General features: G+C 51.1%; 3 protein-coding genes across 3 annotated transcripts; 1 reads left to right on the top strand and 2 right to left on the bottom strand.

Annotated features, from left to right (window-relative positions):
• Positions 1-4170: 4170 nt before the first annotated feature.
• On the bottom strand, positions 4171-4644 carry SAPIO_CDS5288 (uncharacterized protein; the record flags this gene model as incomplete). The annotated part of the gene is made up of 2 exons (XM_016787644.1): positions 4171-4225; positions 4319-4644. The coding sequence occupies 2 exons, from the start codon at positions 4642-4644 to the stop codon at positions 4171-4173; spliced, it is 381 nt and encodes a 126-aa protein (XP_016642659.1).
• A 1044-nt stretch (positions 4645-5688) lies between these two features.
• SAPIO_CDS5287 (uncharacterized protein) lies at positions 5689-8402 on the top strand (the record flags this gene model as incomplete). Its single annotated transcript, XM_016787643.1, has 4 exons — positions 5689-5723; positions 6506-6726; positions 6877-8243; positions 8310-8402. The coding sequence occupies 4 exons, from the start codon at positions 5689-5691 to the stop codon at positions 8400-8402; spliced, it is 1716 nt and encodes a 571-aa protein (XP_016642658.1).
• A 901-nt stretch (positions 8403-9303) lies between these two features.
• SAPIO_CDS5286 (Glycosyl hydrolase family 43 protein) lies at positions 9304-10915 on the bottom strand (the record flags this gene model as incomplete). Its single annotated transcript, XM_016787642.1, has 5 exons — positions 9304-9969; positions 10020-10208; positions 10274-10368; positions 10440-10770; positions 10829-10915. The coding sequence occupies 5 exons, from the start codon at positions 10913-10915 to the stop codon at positions 9304-9306; spliced, it is 1368 nt and encodes a 455-aa protein (XP_016642657.1).
• Between the last annotated feature and the right edge of the window lie 4878 nt (positions 10916-15793).

Here is a 15793-nt window from a genome sequence, read left to right as displayed (position 1 = left end):
AGATTGACCGGGCCAGGTCGTGAAGTCCGCGCCGTGAACTGGGGAATTTGGCCGTGACATTCATGGGTTCTCGACGCGTTGGTTTTGATAGAGGTGCCTCGGACGGGGGGTCGCGTGTGGTGTGTATCTGTTCCCCTGTTGCCTGGAAGAGCTTGGGGGGTTCAGTGGGTTCAGCGGCGACCAAGCCGCCTGACAGGGGATGTTCAGTGGGTGGCATGGCAAGACCAAGCTTTAATTGTTGTAATTTTACCGAATTGGGAATAGCTCCACGATATTTCCCGGGCAACGCCTGGTCGGGTTCAAGCCAGCCTTTGTCGGTCAGATCCAGCCGGCGAGCCCCGCTACAGTCCATCACAGCCAAGACGCTGTTCTTGAAGAGAATTAATTACCTAACCCACATCTTCAAGTAAGTGCGGAAAAATTAAATTCAACCCACTTCAAAAGTACGAATGAAAAGACCCCAATTTTTTTTCTTTGGTAGGGTACATAAAAAGCTGTAGACTAGAGTAGAGGTGTCGGATAAGATATCAAGTTACAAGACAAATCGCCAAATCGCTGATACCGACGAGCAAAATGGCAGGGACGTTTGCAAAGACCCGGAAACAAATCTCCAAAAAGCGAGATGGCAACATTGGGGCCCTCCATGAGAACTCTCGCGATTCGAAGCGGCTTCATAGAGCTAGTGTCAGAGACGAGAGACTCAACAAGCTCGCAGCTAGCCGTGGCAAGAGGGAGCAACCTATATGTGCGTCGCATTGATTACCCCAGCTCTTTTCACGAGTAGAATCGTCTCTTTCTTCATCCCGACATGCTCCTGTCCTCAGTAGCTCCCCAAGCTATGAGAAGTATCTTCGTGTGCGTCCCATCTAATAAGAGACTCGACAGTGGACCGCGTCAGTCACCTCAAAGACAAGGTTTCCGAGAATGGATCGAAGCCTTTTACGCAAGAGCAAGTAGAGAAACTTATCCATGAGTATGCCGTCTCCCATCCTTCTCTGCGCCAGATATATTGGGTGCTAGCCCTATGATGCTTAAGCTCTTGGAGCCGGTTAACACAGCCAGCTCACTGCACTCTGAGAGAAAAATAGTATTGACATACTTTTTATATAGGGTTGTTCATCAACATGATGAGGAGTTGAACACGATAAAGAAGGCACGTCGACCCGGTCGACCTCCGAGCACTAAGGAGGACCTTCTGAAAAGAAAAGTCGAAGCGCTCGCATCTGAACATGAAAGTGGATTTTGTGAGTAACCCCGCCGCCTCTTCCCCCCTTTTCCTCCCCCGAATATACCGTGCTTGCCTAATTCTAACATCTTCCTAGTGATTCCCGACTTGACAACCGAAGAGAACATCGGTCGTCTAGAACGATGGGAGGGGTCCTGGTCCTACCTCTGCACCCTCTCTTGGGTCAGAGTCTCCAAAGCAGGCCTCATAAGACCGTCTACATTCCCCCCATCATCGGGAAAACACTGATCCTGTTGACGTGGCAGGGCCCTCCCGCGCGGGTCGCCTGCCCACAGGAGCGTTGCTATGGTACAAGAGGAATGGCAGGGACAGGCATAGTGCTGCCTCTATCCGATAGGGGTACGGATTATCCGACGTTTCTCAGATTCCCCAGGAGATGTAGGCGTAGGAGGTTGCAAGTCTTGGATTTCAAGACTGAGACCATGGCTGGACTAGACTTTGCAGCAATTTATTAGCAAAGGTTTCCGGTTAGCGACAGCGGGAACGCAAGTGGGGTGTCGGCGAACGGCGTTTTTGGGCACAGGGTCGTTTCCAAACTCCGTTGGCTTGTTGTTTCAAAGTAACGGGACTATATATTGTTATCGAACTTCATGTGTGCGTAGAAGTAACCGTCGAACGTTCGAATCTACTATTGACGAGTCCGACTGGGCGCCTCGTGTGACCCGTGTTCTTTCAATAACAACACAACTTCCTTCGCAAGACTATGTCAGCAAGATTATGTTTAGGCCATCGTGCCGCCGCTGCATAGCATCTTGCAGAGCTTTCAGCAACCTGTAGCAGCTACATGACGATGGCCTCAACGTCGCCTCACCGTGTCGACATCCTCACTTCTCTGGAGGTGTCGTGAGACCTCACCGTAGCAGCTTGCGCGGGTACCCCGGGATGCCCTCCTTTCGCGGTTTCTCGGTATTAACGCTGCTTCGGCTTAGTTTCCATCGATCCGTCCTCCGACACAGCCTCCTTGTACTCCCCGTCACCCAGGTACATGCGGGAACGTATCTCGGACAGACGCAGTTGCTTCCCGGAAGAAAAGATGCACATCCGCCTTCGCCCCTGTCGCTCTTCCGAGACGCATATCCAAACGGTCGGGTACTTCTCCTAAAACCATCCCCTCAAAGGGGCGTGTCTCCCGCTCCACCTGCATCCCAAGAGTGCTTGCTGTCAAACTTAACACAGGAACAGAAAGGTAACCTTTCTTTCTCGTCTTTCATACACAGAACAGCAAGTTCACCAGGGAAACCACTTATTAACACTCTTAGCTCCTCAACTGTCACCGATATCTTATCTCTTCTCTCCACTTGGCCCACCTGGACGGATACGCACCTTACACATTGTCTCTCGGTAACATTTCCCCTTGGCCTCCTTGCATGTGGCTACATGCAGACGACATACCTCAGGTCGGCTTCGCTGGTTGAAAGGTGTATCCTGCTTTCCAGAGGAGAGAAAAGAGAGTCAAATTGTGTCAGATGCGCCATATGGAATGATGAGATCGTCCTTTAAAAGTCGATGACCCACTGGGGCGGAGGACAGTTATGTCTCCAAGGACTGTTATTGGCTTGGCTAGTAGCTCAGTCTGTCGTGTCTTCCGCTTGGGAGTTGCACATAATCAAGTCGTAGGATTGTCTCAGTAAAACCATCAAGGTGAATTTCAAATATAACCTCGTCCTACTTTCCAGCAAGGGTCGGAACGAGACTCCTTAGCTCAAGTGTCCAATTCCGTTTCCTGCCCACCTGCTCAAATGACACACATCGTGGAGCTAGGCCACTCTCGCCTCTTCAACATATCAAATTCAATTCCAGATCCCTTCGCGTTCTCGTTCTCTTAGGTAAGACAGAAAGAGGATAAGAACTCAATTTTTTTTTATATACACTCGTTAAATACAACTTAGATACGGATCAAGATGTGCAAATACGTCAAACACCTCCGTATCTGCTACATCTGCGAGAATGAAGACACGGTCCTCATATCGGAGAAGCCTTGTCCGCCAGCCAAGAAAAGTGGTGTCTTCGGCAGCTGTGATCAAGGCATTGCCAGTGGGCGCAACAAAACGCAATACCAATGCTGGAATTGCAAAGACAATGTTATGCGCATCTCCACCCAAGCAACGGGGTACGCGAGGCGGCAAGCTCAGCTAGGCTGAGTGATCAAACTGAGTCGAGCCGGGTTCTTCTCTCTCAGTGTCCTCTTTCTGCCCATGGGGAAAGATAGAAAGAAGTGGGATATATGTCTGTGTTGTTTGAGCGATTGCTTTTCTAAAATACGTGAAATGATGGGCTGAAGAATAAATGATTCGTGACCTGCAGTGTCTGATGCTGGCGTTATATGGTGCCAAAGGTCCCCTTCAAAGGTCGAGATGTATCACGGGCTTGATATGTCCTGGAGCTCGTGAAAGCTGGACTGTTCATACGGCAACCGAGGAAGGGAAGCAATATGAGGGATTCATTTCGAGTTAGATAGTGTACACGTGTAAATAGCACATCCATAATGCTTCCCAAAACCCGGGACGGCGCGAATCGCAGCATCAAGTCAGTCAACAAAACCAGTCCTCACATATAGAGACTCCTACTTCGCAGAAATCCAGGGAAGCCCTCAGCCAAGCACGTTATTTGCCAAGGAAACTTGAGGACAACATTTTGATCAGTATGCACGGCGTTGCATAGAAAACCATGGCCACAGGACGACATACCACTGGTGCCAGTATTATCAGGCTCGACGTAGGCAGCGGCAACGCGGCCATTCTCTATCACAAGGGCGTACCGCTTGCTACGGACGTTTCCGAAGATGGCAGTTCCATCGAAGTCTAAATCGAGAGCCTTTGTGAACGAGGCAGAAGGGTCGCCGAGAAATCGAATCTACATGTGGGAGAAAAAGTTAGAAGTATTCTTCTCGTGGCCCCTGTCCCTCGCCACGTGGGATTTGAGGATTAACTTGCCCCAGTCTGTTTAGCAGGGTCCAGCTGCTCGCCCCACGCCTTCATTCTAGGTGATTGTCAGTATATCGAGAACACTGTTTTTAGAAGAACCCAGCGCTAGGTCAATCCATCCACGGCTGGCAATGCCATCTACACTTACACAAAGGGATCATTGACAGAGACGACAAAGACCCGGCCCACATTCTTGAGCTTGGGATGGTTCATATAGCCGGGGACATGGGTGGTAGAGCAAGCGCCAGAGAAGGCAGCTGGAACGCCAATGATGATACCATCACCGCCATTGAACTCTTCGGCAAGATTCACCTTGTTGCCGGGGGAGTTCTCGACAAGAACGTCGAGGTCGGGGAGGGGGTCGCCGACTCGGACAGCAGCAGCGCGAGTGGTGTGGAAAGGTCTTCGAGGGATTGCGGAGGAGATGGCAGGTCGGAGGAGAGGAAGGCGGGAGAAGGGTGCTCGGAAAGCCATTGTCGCGGTACGAATTGAGCTGAAGCTAATCTTAAGTGGGAGAGTGAGGTGGCCTGGTGGGAGGGAGCTTCCTACTTCGTACTGCTGAGGTTGGATCAATTAAGCGGTGCTGGAGCTGGAGCTGAGGGGCTGGAGAGACACAGAGCTTCCTCCTCCACTACATACAGACAATGGCACTGTGCTGAGCTGACAGGAATGTTCTAGCGTGGGGGACGTGCCACGCATGGCACATTTAGCAGGGAGTTCACGAATGACATCACTACTTCTTGCGGTGTCGCTTCAAATGGATCGATCTCACAATCAAATTGTTTACTCACGGTGGAGGAATTACGATATTGATATACATAATATGTTGACAAAAATTACAAAGTAGACAACCAAGCATAAAACCTATCAAATTAATCCAAGTCGTACGTTGCAGACCGCAACGAGCAGATTGATTATTGTTAGCCCATGTCAGGTACGAAAACTTATAGAATTCAAAGGTGCTTGCTTCCCTCTGCCTAGAAGTACTTCGTCCTCAGTTTCCGGATATTACTTCGTAATTGTGCTTCGGACGAACATACGAGACGAAAGAAACACCAGACAGAGACACGGGCATTCAAAAACAAAGCTTTGTGACTGAGCCTCGATGGTCGGCGTCCCCGACTGCATCTAGAGTTCAGGTTGCCACCAAGAGCCGAAGTAATCAATGTTGGATATTCATTCGCTATGGCGATTTACACCGATATTGGCATAAAGCCGATCCAGTTTTAGGATATCATGCACCTGTCCCAGAACAACGGGTCGGCTTACGTGAGGGGAGCGTGGGTGATTCAAAAATCGTTATTAATTGTACCATCTAGTTGCTGTCTCAATGAAGCCGACTAAACGCCGAGGATTCGGGTAATTTCATCATCAGGCAGGCACGGGGGCTGTTGGAAATCCAATCTGCAAGTACTTTCGTAGGAGATAAGAGCACAGGAGACACCTCTTAGAGCCAGCCTAGCGAGTGGACACTAACAGAGTCAATCTCTTCCGTTTGCCTGGCGTTCAAAAACCCACATGAACCCTGCGACCTGCGCCTCGCCCCGGTTGAAGTGAGTGCTTCGTCCAACCACAACTACACCGAAAGATACCCCTTGCAAGCCGCTCGCCATTCGCCATTCGGGACTTCCCTCTCGAGGCCCACGCACTGCTGCCTCGAACCGCCGCCCATTGACAAGAGACAAGAATCGGAACAATAAAACGAGCCCCTGGACAAACACGTCCTGGAAAATCCCTCCTTTGCCCTACGACTCAGACAAGAAGTCAAAGTATGATCACTTCATCCCACCTGCAGCCTTAAGCCCCTTCGCCATCTCTACCTGACCTCTGCACCTGATTCGATTCTGATCCCTTGATTCGTTCACTAGGCAGGAACATAACCCCTCGACGACGTACCACTCGCTTCGTCGACCCTCTCAACCCTCCTAGACTCAACGCTCTCATGTATATTTGATCGATGCATCCCAGCACGCAGACTTGAGCAGTTCACCAGGTCCAGCCTCTCCATCACACATCACACTTGGAACCTTGAAACCCCCATGCACAGAGACGCTGCACAGCCGGCCAAATCGAGTCATCGAGCCTGATTCCAAGCCTCCAAGTCCCGCTAGCCTCGTCGTACAGTCATCCAGGCTAACGCAACCTTACCGACCCAACTCTTCGCAACTTCAGCGTACCCCACCTACCCTTGCCACACACTACTCCCACCACCACCACCGTCCCGACTGCCTATCCTGATAAATCCGCTTCCTTCCCCCCGCCCCTTCAACACCGCCACCATTCCGCCTCTAACAAGAAAACGAAAGGCAGCTGAGGCGTCGACGGTTTCCCATAGCCATCTTGAACCTAAGAAGAAGATCGCCGCCTTGGTTGCCTCTGCCAACCGTCCGTCGCGCTCCGTCCAGGCGTCCGTCTCCGACGTCACTGTTGCTGCTCCCCCCACACCCCAGACTACCACGACGAGCACCGCCGGTATGGATACGGACGAGGAATACATGTCGACCATGTCGTCTGACGATGAAGTTCTATGCGACGTTGACGATTCTGAAGACGAGGGTAAGCCGAAGAACTGGCCACATCTCGACAGACATCCTGCCCTTTGCTCCCCCTTCTGCTCGCCAGCCCGCGTCCGACGCCACCTCCCTTACGCCCATTTAGAGTGTATGCAACGCTAACATTTGGGCGTCGTCCCATAATGTTTTCTAGATTTCGGCGATGATTTTGATGACGATGCCCCCGACCCCGACTTCGGCCTCTCGGCAAAGGACCTGGACAAGAAGAAGAAGGCCTACGAAACTCCCTTTAAAGTTTTCGAGCCCCTCGATATCCAGCGCCAACAATCGGATATGATAGATGAAGTGAACATGATCCTTGATATTCGAAAGGAAGATGCCGCCATCCTTCTTAGACATTTTAGGTGGCAGAAAGAGCGTCTTCTTGAAGACTACATGGATAAGCCGAAGAAAGTGCTCGAAGCTGTGGGTCTTGGAAAGACTTCTGCCAGCCTGCCGAAGCTCGAGATCGTTCCCGGCTTTATGTGCGATATCTGTTGCGAGGACGGAGACGACTTGGAGACGTTTGCCATGAAGTGTGGTCATCGGTTCTGCGTCGATTGTTACAGGCGGTATCTAACGCAAAAGATAAGAGAAGAAGGCGAAGCTGCCAGGATCCAGTGCCCGGCCGACGGATGCCATCGCATCCTCGACTCCCGGTCGCTCGATATTCTTGTAACACCCGAACTGCAGGGCCGATACAGAGAACTCCTCAACCGCACATACGTCGAGGACAGCGACGTCCTGAAATGGTGCCCAGCACCCGACTGCGAGAACGCGATCGAGTGTCCTGTGAAGAAGAAGGATCTTGTCAGGGTCGTGCCGACGGTAACTTGCCGCTGCGGTCATTGCTTCTGCTTCGGATGCGGTCTTAACGATCATCAACCTGCCCCATGTGAGCTCGTCAAGAAGTGGCTGAAAAAGTGTGCCGACGACTCGGAGACGGCCAACTGGATTTCAGCCAACACCAAGGAGTGCCCTAAATGCAACTCCACCATTGAAAAGAATGGTGGTTGCAACCACATGACTTGCCGGAAGTGCAGGTACGAGTTCTGCTGGATGTGCATGGGTCTCTGGTCCGAGCATGGCACCAGCTGGTACAATTGCAATCGTTTCGAGGAAAAGAGTGGTGCGGAGGCTCGAGATGCCCAGGCCAGAAGCCGAATCTCCCTCGAGAGGTACTTGCATTACTACAATCGATACGCGAACCACGAGCAGTCCGCGAGGTTGGACAAGGACATTTACCAGAAGACGGAGAAGAAGATGGTACAGCTCCAAACTGCTTCCGGAATGTCATGGATCGAGGTGCAATACCTCAACTCCGCATCGCAGGCCCTACAGACCTGCCGCCAGACCCTGAAGTGGACATATGCTTTCGCGTTTTACCTCCAGCGCAACAACTTGACTGAGATCTTCGAGGACAATCAGAAGGATCTGGAGATGGCCGTGGAGGCCCTCTCAGAGATGTTTGAGAAGCCCATTGCTGAGCTTGCCGATAACAAGCTCAAGGTTGAGATCATGGTACGTATGATATTTCCCACATTAGTTTCTCTAGCCCGCGCTGACCGCCCTCCTCTCTTTCTTTAGGACAAGACTGCCTATTGTAACAAACGACGACTGGTCCTCTTGGAGGATACTGCGGTCAACCTCGCTCAAGGTATATTCAAGGCCCAAAATTAACCCCTCGAAAGAAAGATAGAATAGAAAAAAGGAAAAAAAGAAAGAAAAATCGGCAAAGAAAAAAAAAAAAGAAAAATAAAAGGAGATTCATGGAACTAACTTCCGCGAACTCTCTAGGGCGGTGGCAATTTAACATCGACTTCTCCTCCTCAACACCCTCTTCGCACCGAGCATAGATCATGGTCTCTATTTTCCTCAATCACCCCTAGTGATCTTAAGGAATCACTTTCCAGCGGCCTTCATCTTTTATCATTTTTTTTTTCTAGTTTAAGCAGCATTTGAGCATCTGTAACTACTAGTCAAGTTAAAGCTCCATTACCCAACTAACCAAATCAGATCGGAGGGAGAAGGATAGACAGCGATGCATCTTACTATCTCCCACTCCTCTCTCAGATGTCCATTTCCTGACAGCTCCATGTCCATTCACTGCCTTCATTTTTCCTTTCTTCTTCCTGGAGTATGAGGAGGTATGGGCTCAGCTAGGACAGCACAGCTCATCCTTGCTTTTTTTCCCTTCTCATTAGTCTTTCTCACTCAGTCTTTCCTACAGCAGCAGTCGCAAATTGGGATAGACGTCACATCGCTTGTTACTAGCTAATTGCTTTTTTGCACTTTTGCATCAGAAGGGGCCATGCTCTCCAATGTCAGCCTGTTTCGATATGAATCTGGGGGAGGTTTGAATGGGGGTCTAGCATTCAAAAGGTCTTTTATCATGCAGGGCATTGTCTTTCTGGCATGAGGGTTTTTATTTTCTTGGAATGATGGCGAAACAGGAGGAAAGGAAGGGTTGGAGTTTGCCCGCTTGCTTGTTTGTATTTTTTGCTCATTCATCGCTGTTACTTATCTCTCTCTATAACGAGGATCAAACTCCTATCACAAATACACAAAAGAGCCGCCCGCTCTACTCAACAGGCACGAAAAGCTTATCAATATCGGGACCCCAGCCGCCGTCGATGCCCTCGAAGACGATAACGTTGTCCGCAGTCTCAAGGTGGGTGACGAGCGTGCTGCTACTAGTGCCGCCCCTCGAAGGTAGGAACGCAAGTTTGACGGGGGCCTGGTCATTGACCCTCACGTTGGCATAGCGCGTTGAGCTATCTCCGTTGGCATACCTGATCCTCACGGTCGTAACGCCCGCCTTCTCCGTCGTAATGCCCGAAATAGTAACCGAACCGTTGTCGGGCCCACCGACATACCCCATCGCACGTCCACCCGAGCAGTCGCTGCACGAGACGGTCCTCGCGGCGCCGCCAGCCTGGCCCGCCTCGCCCTCGTAGCCCGTCTCGGTGATACCCTCGGTCCAGGTCCCGCCCTCGAGGAGGTTAGGCACCCAGTTGATCTTGTTCTTGAGGGAGACGGACGTGGGGCCCCGGATGGAAATGGGAAGCCAGATGTACGTGGACGAATGGAGGTTGTCGGAGCGCCAGCGGTCGCCGAGGTACATGTAGTTGCCGTCGCCGTAGGGCAGGATGAAGGTTGTTTGCGAAGCGTAGGTGTTGGAGCCGTCGTCGGCGAATTCACGCCAGGGGGACCAGCCGGAGGAGAGGGAAGCGGAGGTGCTGTAGACCTGTTTTTTTATTGAGAAAGCGGTTAGTTCAGGATCGTGGATAAGATTACGGAGCAGGAGTGGGAAAGCGTCACATTGTCATTTGGATCCCAGCCTGTTAGGTGACTACCGAACATGTAGTAGCGACCGTCAACTTTGACCATTGCGGGGGATTCGATCTTTTCGCTCCAGGTGTAGACGTTGCTTTCGACTTTTGTGTAGGTTGGGTCGAGCTTGTCGATTCGAAGACCGTTTTGACGCTGAGATTGGAGTCAGTGGAGGGCTCTGAAGCAGATCTGTAAAGCGTTGTACGCTTGGATCTTACATCTTCAGTTAGGAGATATCCTGAGCCGTCGTCGTCTTTGAATAGGCCCATATCTCGGCTCTGGAAGCCAAGGGGCCGGAAGCTACCGTGGTACTCTATACGCAGAGATGAGCATCTATGAATATTCAGGAGTGTCTGTATGTAAGGGCCTCCTTCCGAAACTCACCGTATTTCCCGCAGACACTATCCCCAGTCGCCACCCCAACCTTCGCATCACCGTAGTCCCGGCTATCTATATGCATCCACAACGCATACTTCTTCGTCTCATCGTTGTAGATAACCTTCGGCCGCTCAACGATGCGGTCGGGTCCGAGGTCGCCGCTCGATGTTCGACTGAGAAGGGCTCCGACGTACTCCCACCTCACGAGGTCGGTGCTCGAGTAGCAGTTTACATTCTGGAATGGGGTTCCATCTGTTTTGTCCTCGCCGATGAGGTAGTAGGTTCCGTTTTCGGCGATTATGCCGGCGCCGTGGGCTTGGATGTGGCGACCGTCTGACTATGCCTGGTTACTGCTCTGCCCGGACACAAGGGGGGGAGAGACTAAGAATACGTACGGCGGTCCACGTCCCGCCAGGAATGATCTGGAGGGAAGCTTGGGTTAGCGGTGAGAAGAGGAGTAGGAGGGCTGAATACGGAAGCATCGTGTTGACTGGAGTTGGGCAGCCAAGATGACGATTCGACTTCGGAATTCAGGGACGCAGAGTCTTGGAGGTCCTAGGATCGAATATATATATATATATATATAATTTTTACTAACTCACTTCTCACCTTACCTCACCTGGGTTGAAGCCTAACCATTCATATGTAAACGGAGCTACTTCATTTGGGATATAAACCGCTGTCTAGTCATAAGGATATTCCCGGGACGAGACCGGCAAGCAATCTATCCAGGGGTAAGATCTTGCCTGCCCGAGGAGGAATACATATTGGACTTCTCGATGGAATATTGATGTCCACCATGGAGGGCAACTTAGAATCTAATCCGGTCCCAACCACGGGGGGACGTAGCATCTAGCATTTAATTCCTACGATGAAGATAGCGTAGCAATCACCTGCAACGGGGGTATTGCTCCAAACTATGCGGGGAAACAGACACTCGTCGAAGCGGTTAGCGAGATTGGGGAAATCAGCATGGGAGCACCGGGTAAAACGGGCAGAGAAAGTCTGGCATGCTCTATGGATGGCGGGTTCGATGTAAATTAAACCATCTTCAGGCTTGAATCGCGCAGTCGAGCGGAGGTATCGACACAGCTATTTTCTTCGGTGTTCTTGGTGCGCTTCAAGTTCCTAGAATCATCAGTTATTTCCCTGGTGTTGGATCCCGACACAACCACGGAAGAGAATATGAAGTCCTTTCCCCAACGCGGCGGATAGTTTGTTGTTTCGGGCCCGTCCCTTTTAGACTCGACTGTTCAATGGTGATTCAACGATGGGTTTTTTCTCCTCACCAGTCGCTGTAACGAGCTTTCGCGGAGACCCGAAAACGGCCAGCATCATCATCATGTAAGTTACGGAGGCGAGCCTCTCCCCACTCAATCATCCGCGCGAAGACACGGGCCGTTACCTGAGGCCAAAGACGCCTCGAGAATGCTCAAGTTCGGATGCTGACTCGGAGTATTTGAATTCAAGAGCTGGTGGAGGCGGCCTTCTTCACTAGGCTCTAGCTTCGGGATATTTCCCAGCTCGGGTTTGAGCGATCCAAGAAGCTCATCATGACCTCGCGGCCCCCGGCCCAGCAGGAAGGAGAGAAGCAATCCGGCCCATTCGGTGGTGGCCCTCGAATGCTGGCACATTCAATGAGGTCCAGCGAGGGTATGCCGGTCTCCTCGCTCATGATGTTGAGCCTGACGACCCGGCCTTCTGATATGATTCCAATGGCTAGGCCACAAGACACGCACATGGCCCCCATTCTCTACTCTCATGTGTAAGCTTGTGTCATCACCACAGTCACAGGGCCCGTAATTATCGGCATCCTTGTTCAAGTAAAGCCTTCCCTCGGGTATTAGCACGGAAATCTACGATGGCAGTGTCATCCTGGAGCGTTCTTACTGCGCTACCTGGGGGATCGGGGTTGACTGGCGCCTGGGTGAGGACGATCCCCGATCACAGGTGCTATTAAAAGCGTTGTCATATCTTTCTGATCGCTGCAAGCTTGTGCCTCTAGGCACCTTGATCTCTGGCTATCATTTCTCTCTTCTTTCCGTACCAACACACCTCAAGGCCTAACCTTGCGCCACAACGGGACGTTGCCGGCGATCAAGTTAATCGTAGGGCAACTCGTCGCATTAGGTTAAAGGACTCCTAGAGCCTGTTATGGCTTGCCCTTGCGATTGACGTAATCTGCAAGCGAGACAATTCCTACAATTGTGATACATCGCGGTGCTACCGAGCATCTATCCAACTTCGCCCTGGGCAATCTGGCTTCTTCTCGACACAGACATACGGAGAAAAAGCAACGTGACGGGCCCGCCGGGGCTGTTTTATGTTCCTGCCCTTGCAATCATACTCTCCCGAGAGTGCGGCCGAGGCTGGTCACGGTTATCCGAGTCGATACTGAGTGGGTTGGGACGCAGGAAACAGTCGATCCGCGTCGTAAAAGAGCAGTGAAGTGAACACAGGCAGTCCTTGTGCTCCTTCTCTTTTTCTTCTTTCCCCATCCCTATCCTTTTGCTTTATTTATTTACTTTATTTATATTTTATTTTTATCTCAAATAACGCGTTAGATTATTACTGCGGTTTCGAAACATTGGGATCATCGTGCAACAGCTCGATGTCACCGCAGAAGGATTGGTGGCCTGGCTGCATGATGAGAGGCGGACCCTTGAGATCCAGATTCACATCAAACCTGTCCATCCTGCGAAGTACTTCGCAGAGTCAGAGGGTGTTGGTGGGTGCGCACAGACTGGGTATGACTTCATGGCTTGTTCTAGTCTTCCCAACGCAGTAAGGCCCACGAAGTACAAATTCTTCTCGTGATAGACATGCACTCCTCCAAGGAGGTTGAGAATCGACCATGTCGAGCCTAGCGAATGATCGATGGACCCGAGAATTACAATACTTCCTCTTCTTCTTGTCCCATCTCCGTCGATGCCGCCCTCGTAACGAGTCCGTTCCGAAGCCTCCGTCTTTATTTCGTAATACAGGTAAACCTGCATTCACAAAGGGGCCTGAGCGGTGGCGTGCGTGCGTGCCTTGAGCAAAATAGACCGTGACCGTGCGGGCCAAATCACACTTGGGAGAATTCAGTCTGCCTGGCACAAGTCACAGAAGGAGAGGGGCTCGCTGGTGGGTGGGAATCCCCTGTCGGGTTGGATCCAAATGCAAGCACTTTAACAGGGGTTGAAGCATCTCGTCAAGAATTGCGAGAAATGAACCCTGGCAGAGGAGATTCGATTCAGGCACAGGAGTCTAGGGCCACCATTTTCCACGCCGTCCGTCAGAAGAATATCCTGCGACCCGGTGTCTCGGAACATTTCGTTAGTCTTCTCCAGCAGCGAGGTTCAGATGCACATGTGCATCATCTAAGAAACGGCAATAAGTGGTCCGTACGTTCTGGGCTTGGACCGACCCGACTGCATTTGCCTTACCCGAGTGTGACCGAGGGCGTTCGGATGAGTGACTGAACAGCTTGTGTGGGTTCTTATTTACGAGGTTGTCGAGATCAGTCCGGCTCGCGACGGTTGAGCTCAACCTTCGAGAAGGCGGGTGGCGTCTCTAAGCCCGGAGAAATATCCTCCCATGTCTCGGTTCGGTTCTCTGTTGACAGTCTCTGTTTCTCTTCCTTCCCCGCCCACATCGACATACCGCATCTGGCGGTGTGACGTCCAAGTAGACCCAGATCTTGGGAGGATGAGAGCCCGGATCGACGACGAGAGAGTTCATCCGTGACTCGTCATCCACAGAAGCGGCCAAGAGGAGAACATATCGACGCGCCAGAATCCACATTCTCGCATGAATGCGGGCGCCTTGGTAAAATGGGGATTGTCGCTTCTCCATACCAGACCAGAGATGCGTCCCGCCTATCACTATCTAACATTTGCTTCATGCCGGTTTCTGACGACCCCCACCAATGGCCCGTTTCTTCCTTAGAGTTCCATTGATCCACTGTAAATCTGCGGGTTACTGCCAGTCTACCAAACGATTTTTCGTGTTCTCCCATGTCCGGCTAAGTTTAAACGGCGGCGGCGCTGCTTGATGATGCGCAGTAAATCTCCGTTGGGGAAACAGGAAAAAGGTAATGCCGAGATAATATCCTCTGGGAGATGCAGACCGTCTCCGGAGATGAGCTCCTTTATTGGCAGACCAGGGTTCTTGGCAACAGACGGCACGGTTGCTTTCATCCTTTGTTGTCTGTCCCTTTGATGAAAGCAGAGACAACTGCAGTCGCTCGTCAAAGGGTGAGGCGAGATGTCACCGCAGGGCCGCTGTTTGCTAAGCGGCTTCGTCTCGAGATATTAATAGATCAATATGCTCAGAAATAGCATTGTTTTGTGTCAACGTTCCATTGCGAGCACAGGAATCACGAAGGCGTTCGTGTCTCAACCTGTGTTTCTTGAAGACCGGGGCCTTTTGCGAACAACTTGAGACAAATTGTGCCCAAGTCAGACCAACCAACAACGATGCCTTTCGGAAGTTGCGCCGACATTGGGCGATTCTTCGCGACGACTGTGACGAGTGCTGCCGCATCGGGCATTTCGTATGGCGGTCAGGGTTGCATTACCGTCGAGAAACAACAGGCAACAAGCCTCCAAATTTGGGGATTCGATATTATGCGCAAGACTGAGACATCATTAACTGATCAATGTGTTAAAGTCATGCTGATGGTATGCTTTTCTCGTGGAGTTGATTTCAAGACTTCTCACTAAAACCCTCCACTCCGAATTGGGGCAATATTGAACACTTAGCAGATTGATCAATTGATGCTTTGAATGTGTTGAATTGTCCCAAAAATAAAACGGTTCTCATCCGGTCCTGATGCTTTTGAACCACCTAACGTCGACATCATCTATCATTGTCTGACCACGTCCATTGACGTAACGTAGGCGTGAACTTTATATATTTCTTCTATTTTAATTTAATATCAAAATCTGACGACGTTCGAAAATTCCAATCCACGTGCAGCGGCCTAACCGACGATGCGGATGTAAGGGGCTAGAAAACTGCCCGGTCCGTTGTGGAGTTTGCCACCATCTGGAGATCGGGAGACTTCAAGAAGCGACCCCTTATTCGTACTTGAAACCTGCAGTGCGGAGTGGATACTGCAACCGGGTCTAAATAACAATCTCTCGTAGTCTAGTGTACGACGTACATGCACTATTGATTGATATCTCCTCTGTACTTCATCCTGCGTGCTTCCTCCGGCGTCATGGTCCCGGTAAAAGTCAATTTTGCTGGGAGGTTTAAGACGGGAGGCGGCTAGTGATGTAGAAGTGATGCACAGGACCACCAATTTCAAGCCACAGGGGCATCTGACTTTGTGATCGTACCCGGCGTCTCCCTAACCACCCTGTTGGTCATGG

This window comes from Scedosporium apiospermum (genome assembly GCF_000732125.1).
Source record: "Scedosporium apiospermum strain IHEM 14462 chromosome Unknown SEQ_SAPIO_0098, whole genome shotgun sequence".
In the NCBI taxonomy this organism is placed as follows: domain Eukaryota; kingdom Fungi; phylum Ascomycota; class Sordariomycetes; order Microascales; family Microascaceae; genus Scedosporium; species Scedosporium apiospermum.
Note: the sequence above shows the minus strand (reverse complement) of the source record. Positions and strands in the feature narration are given on the sequence as shown.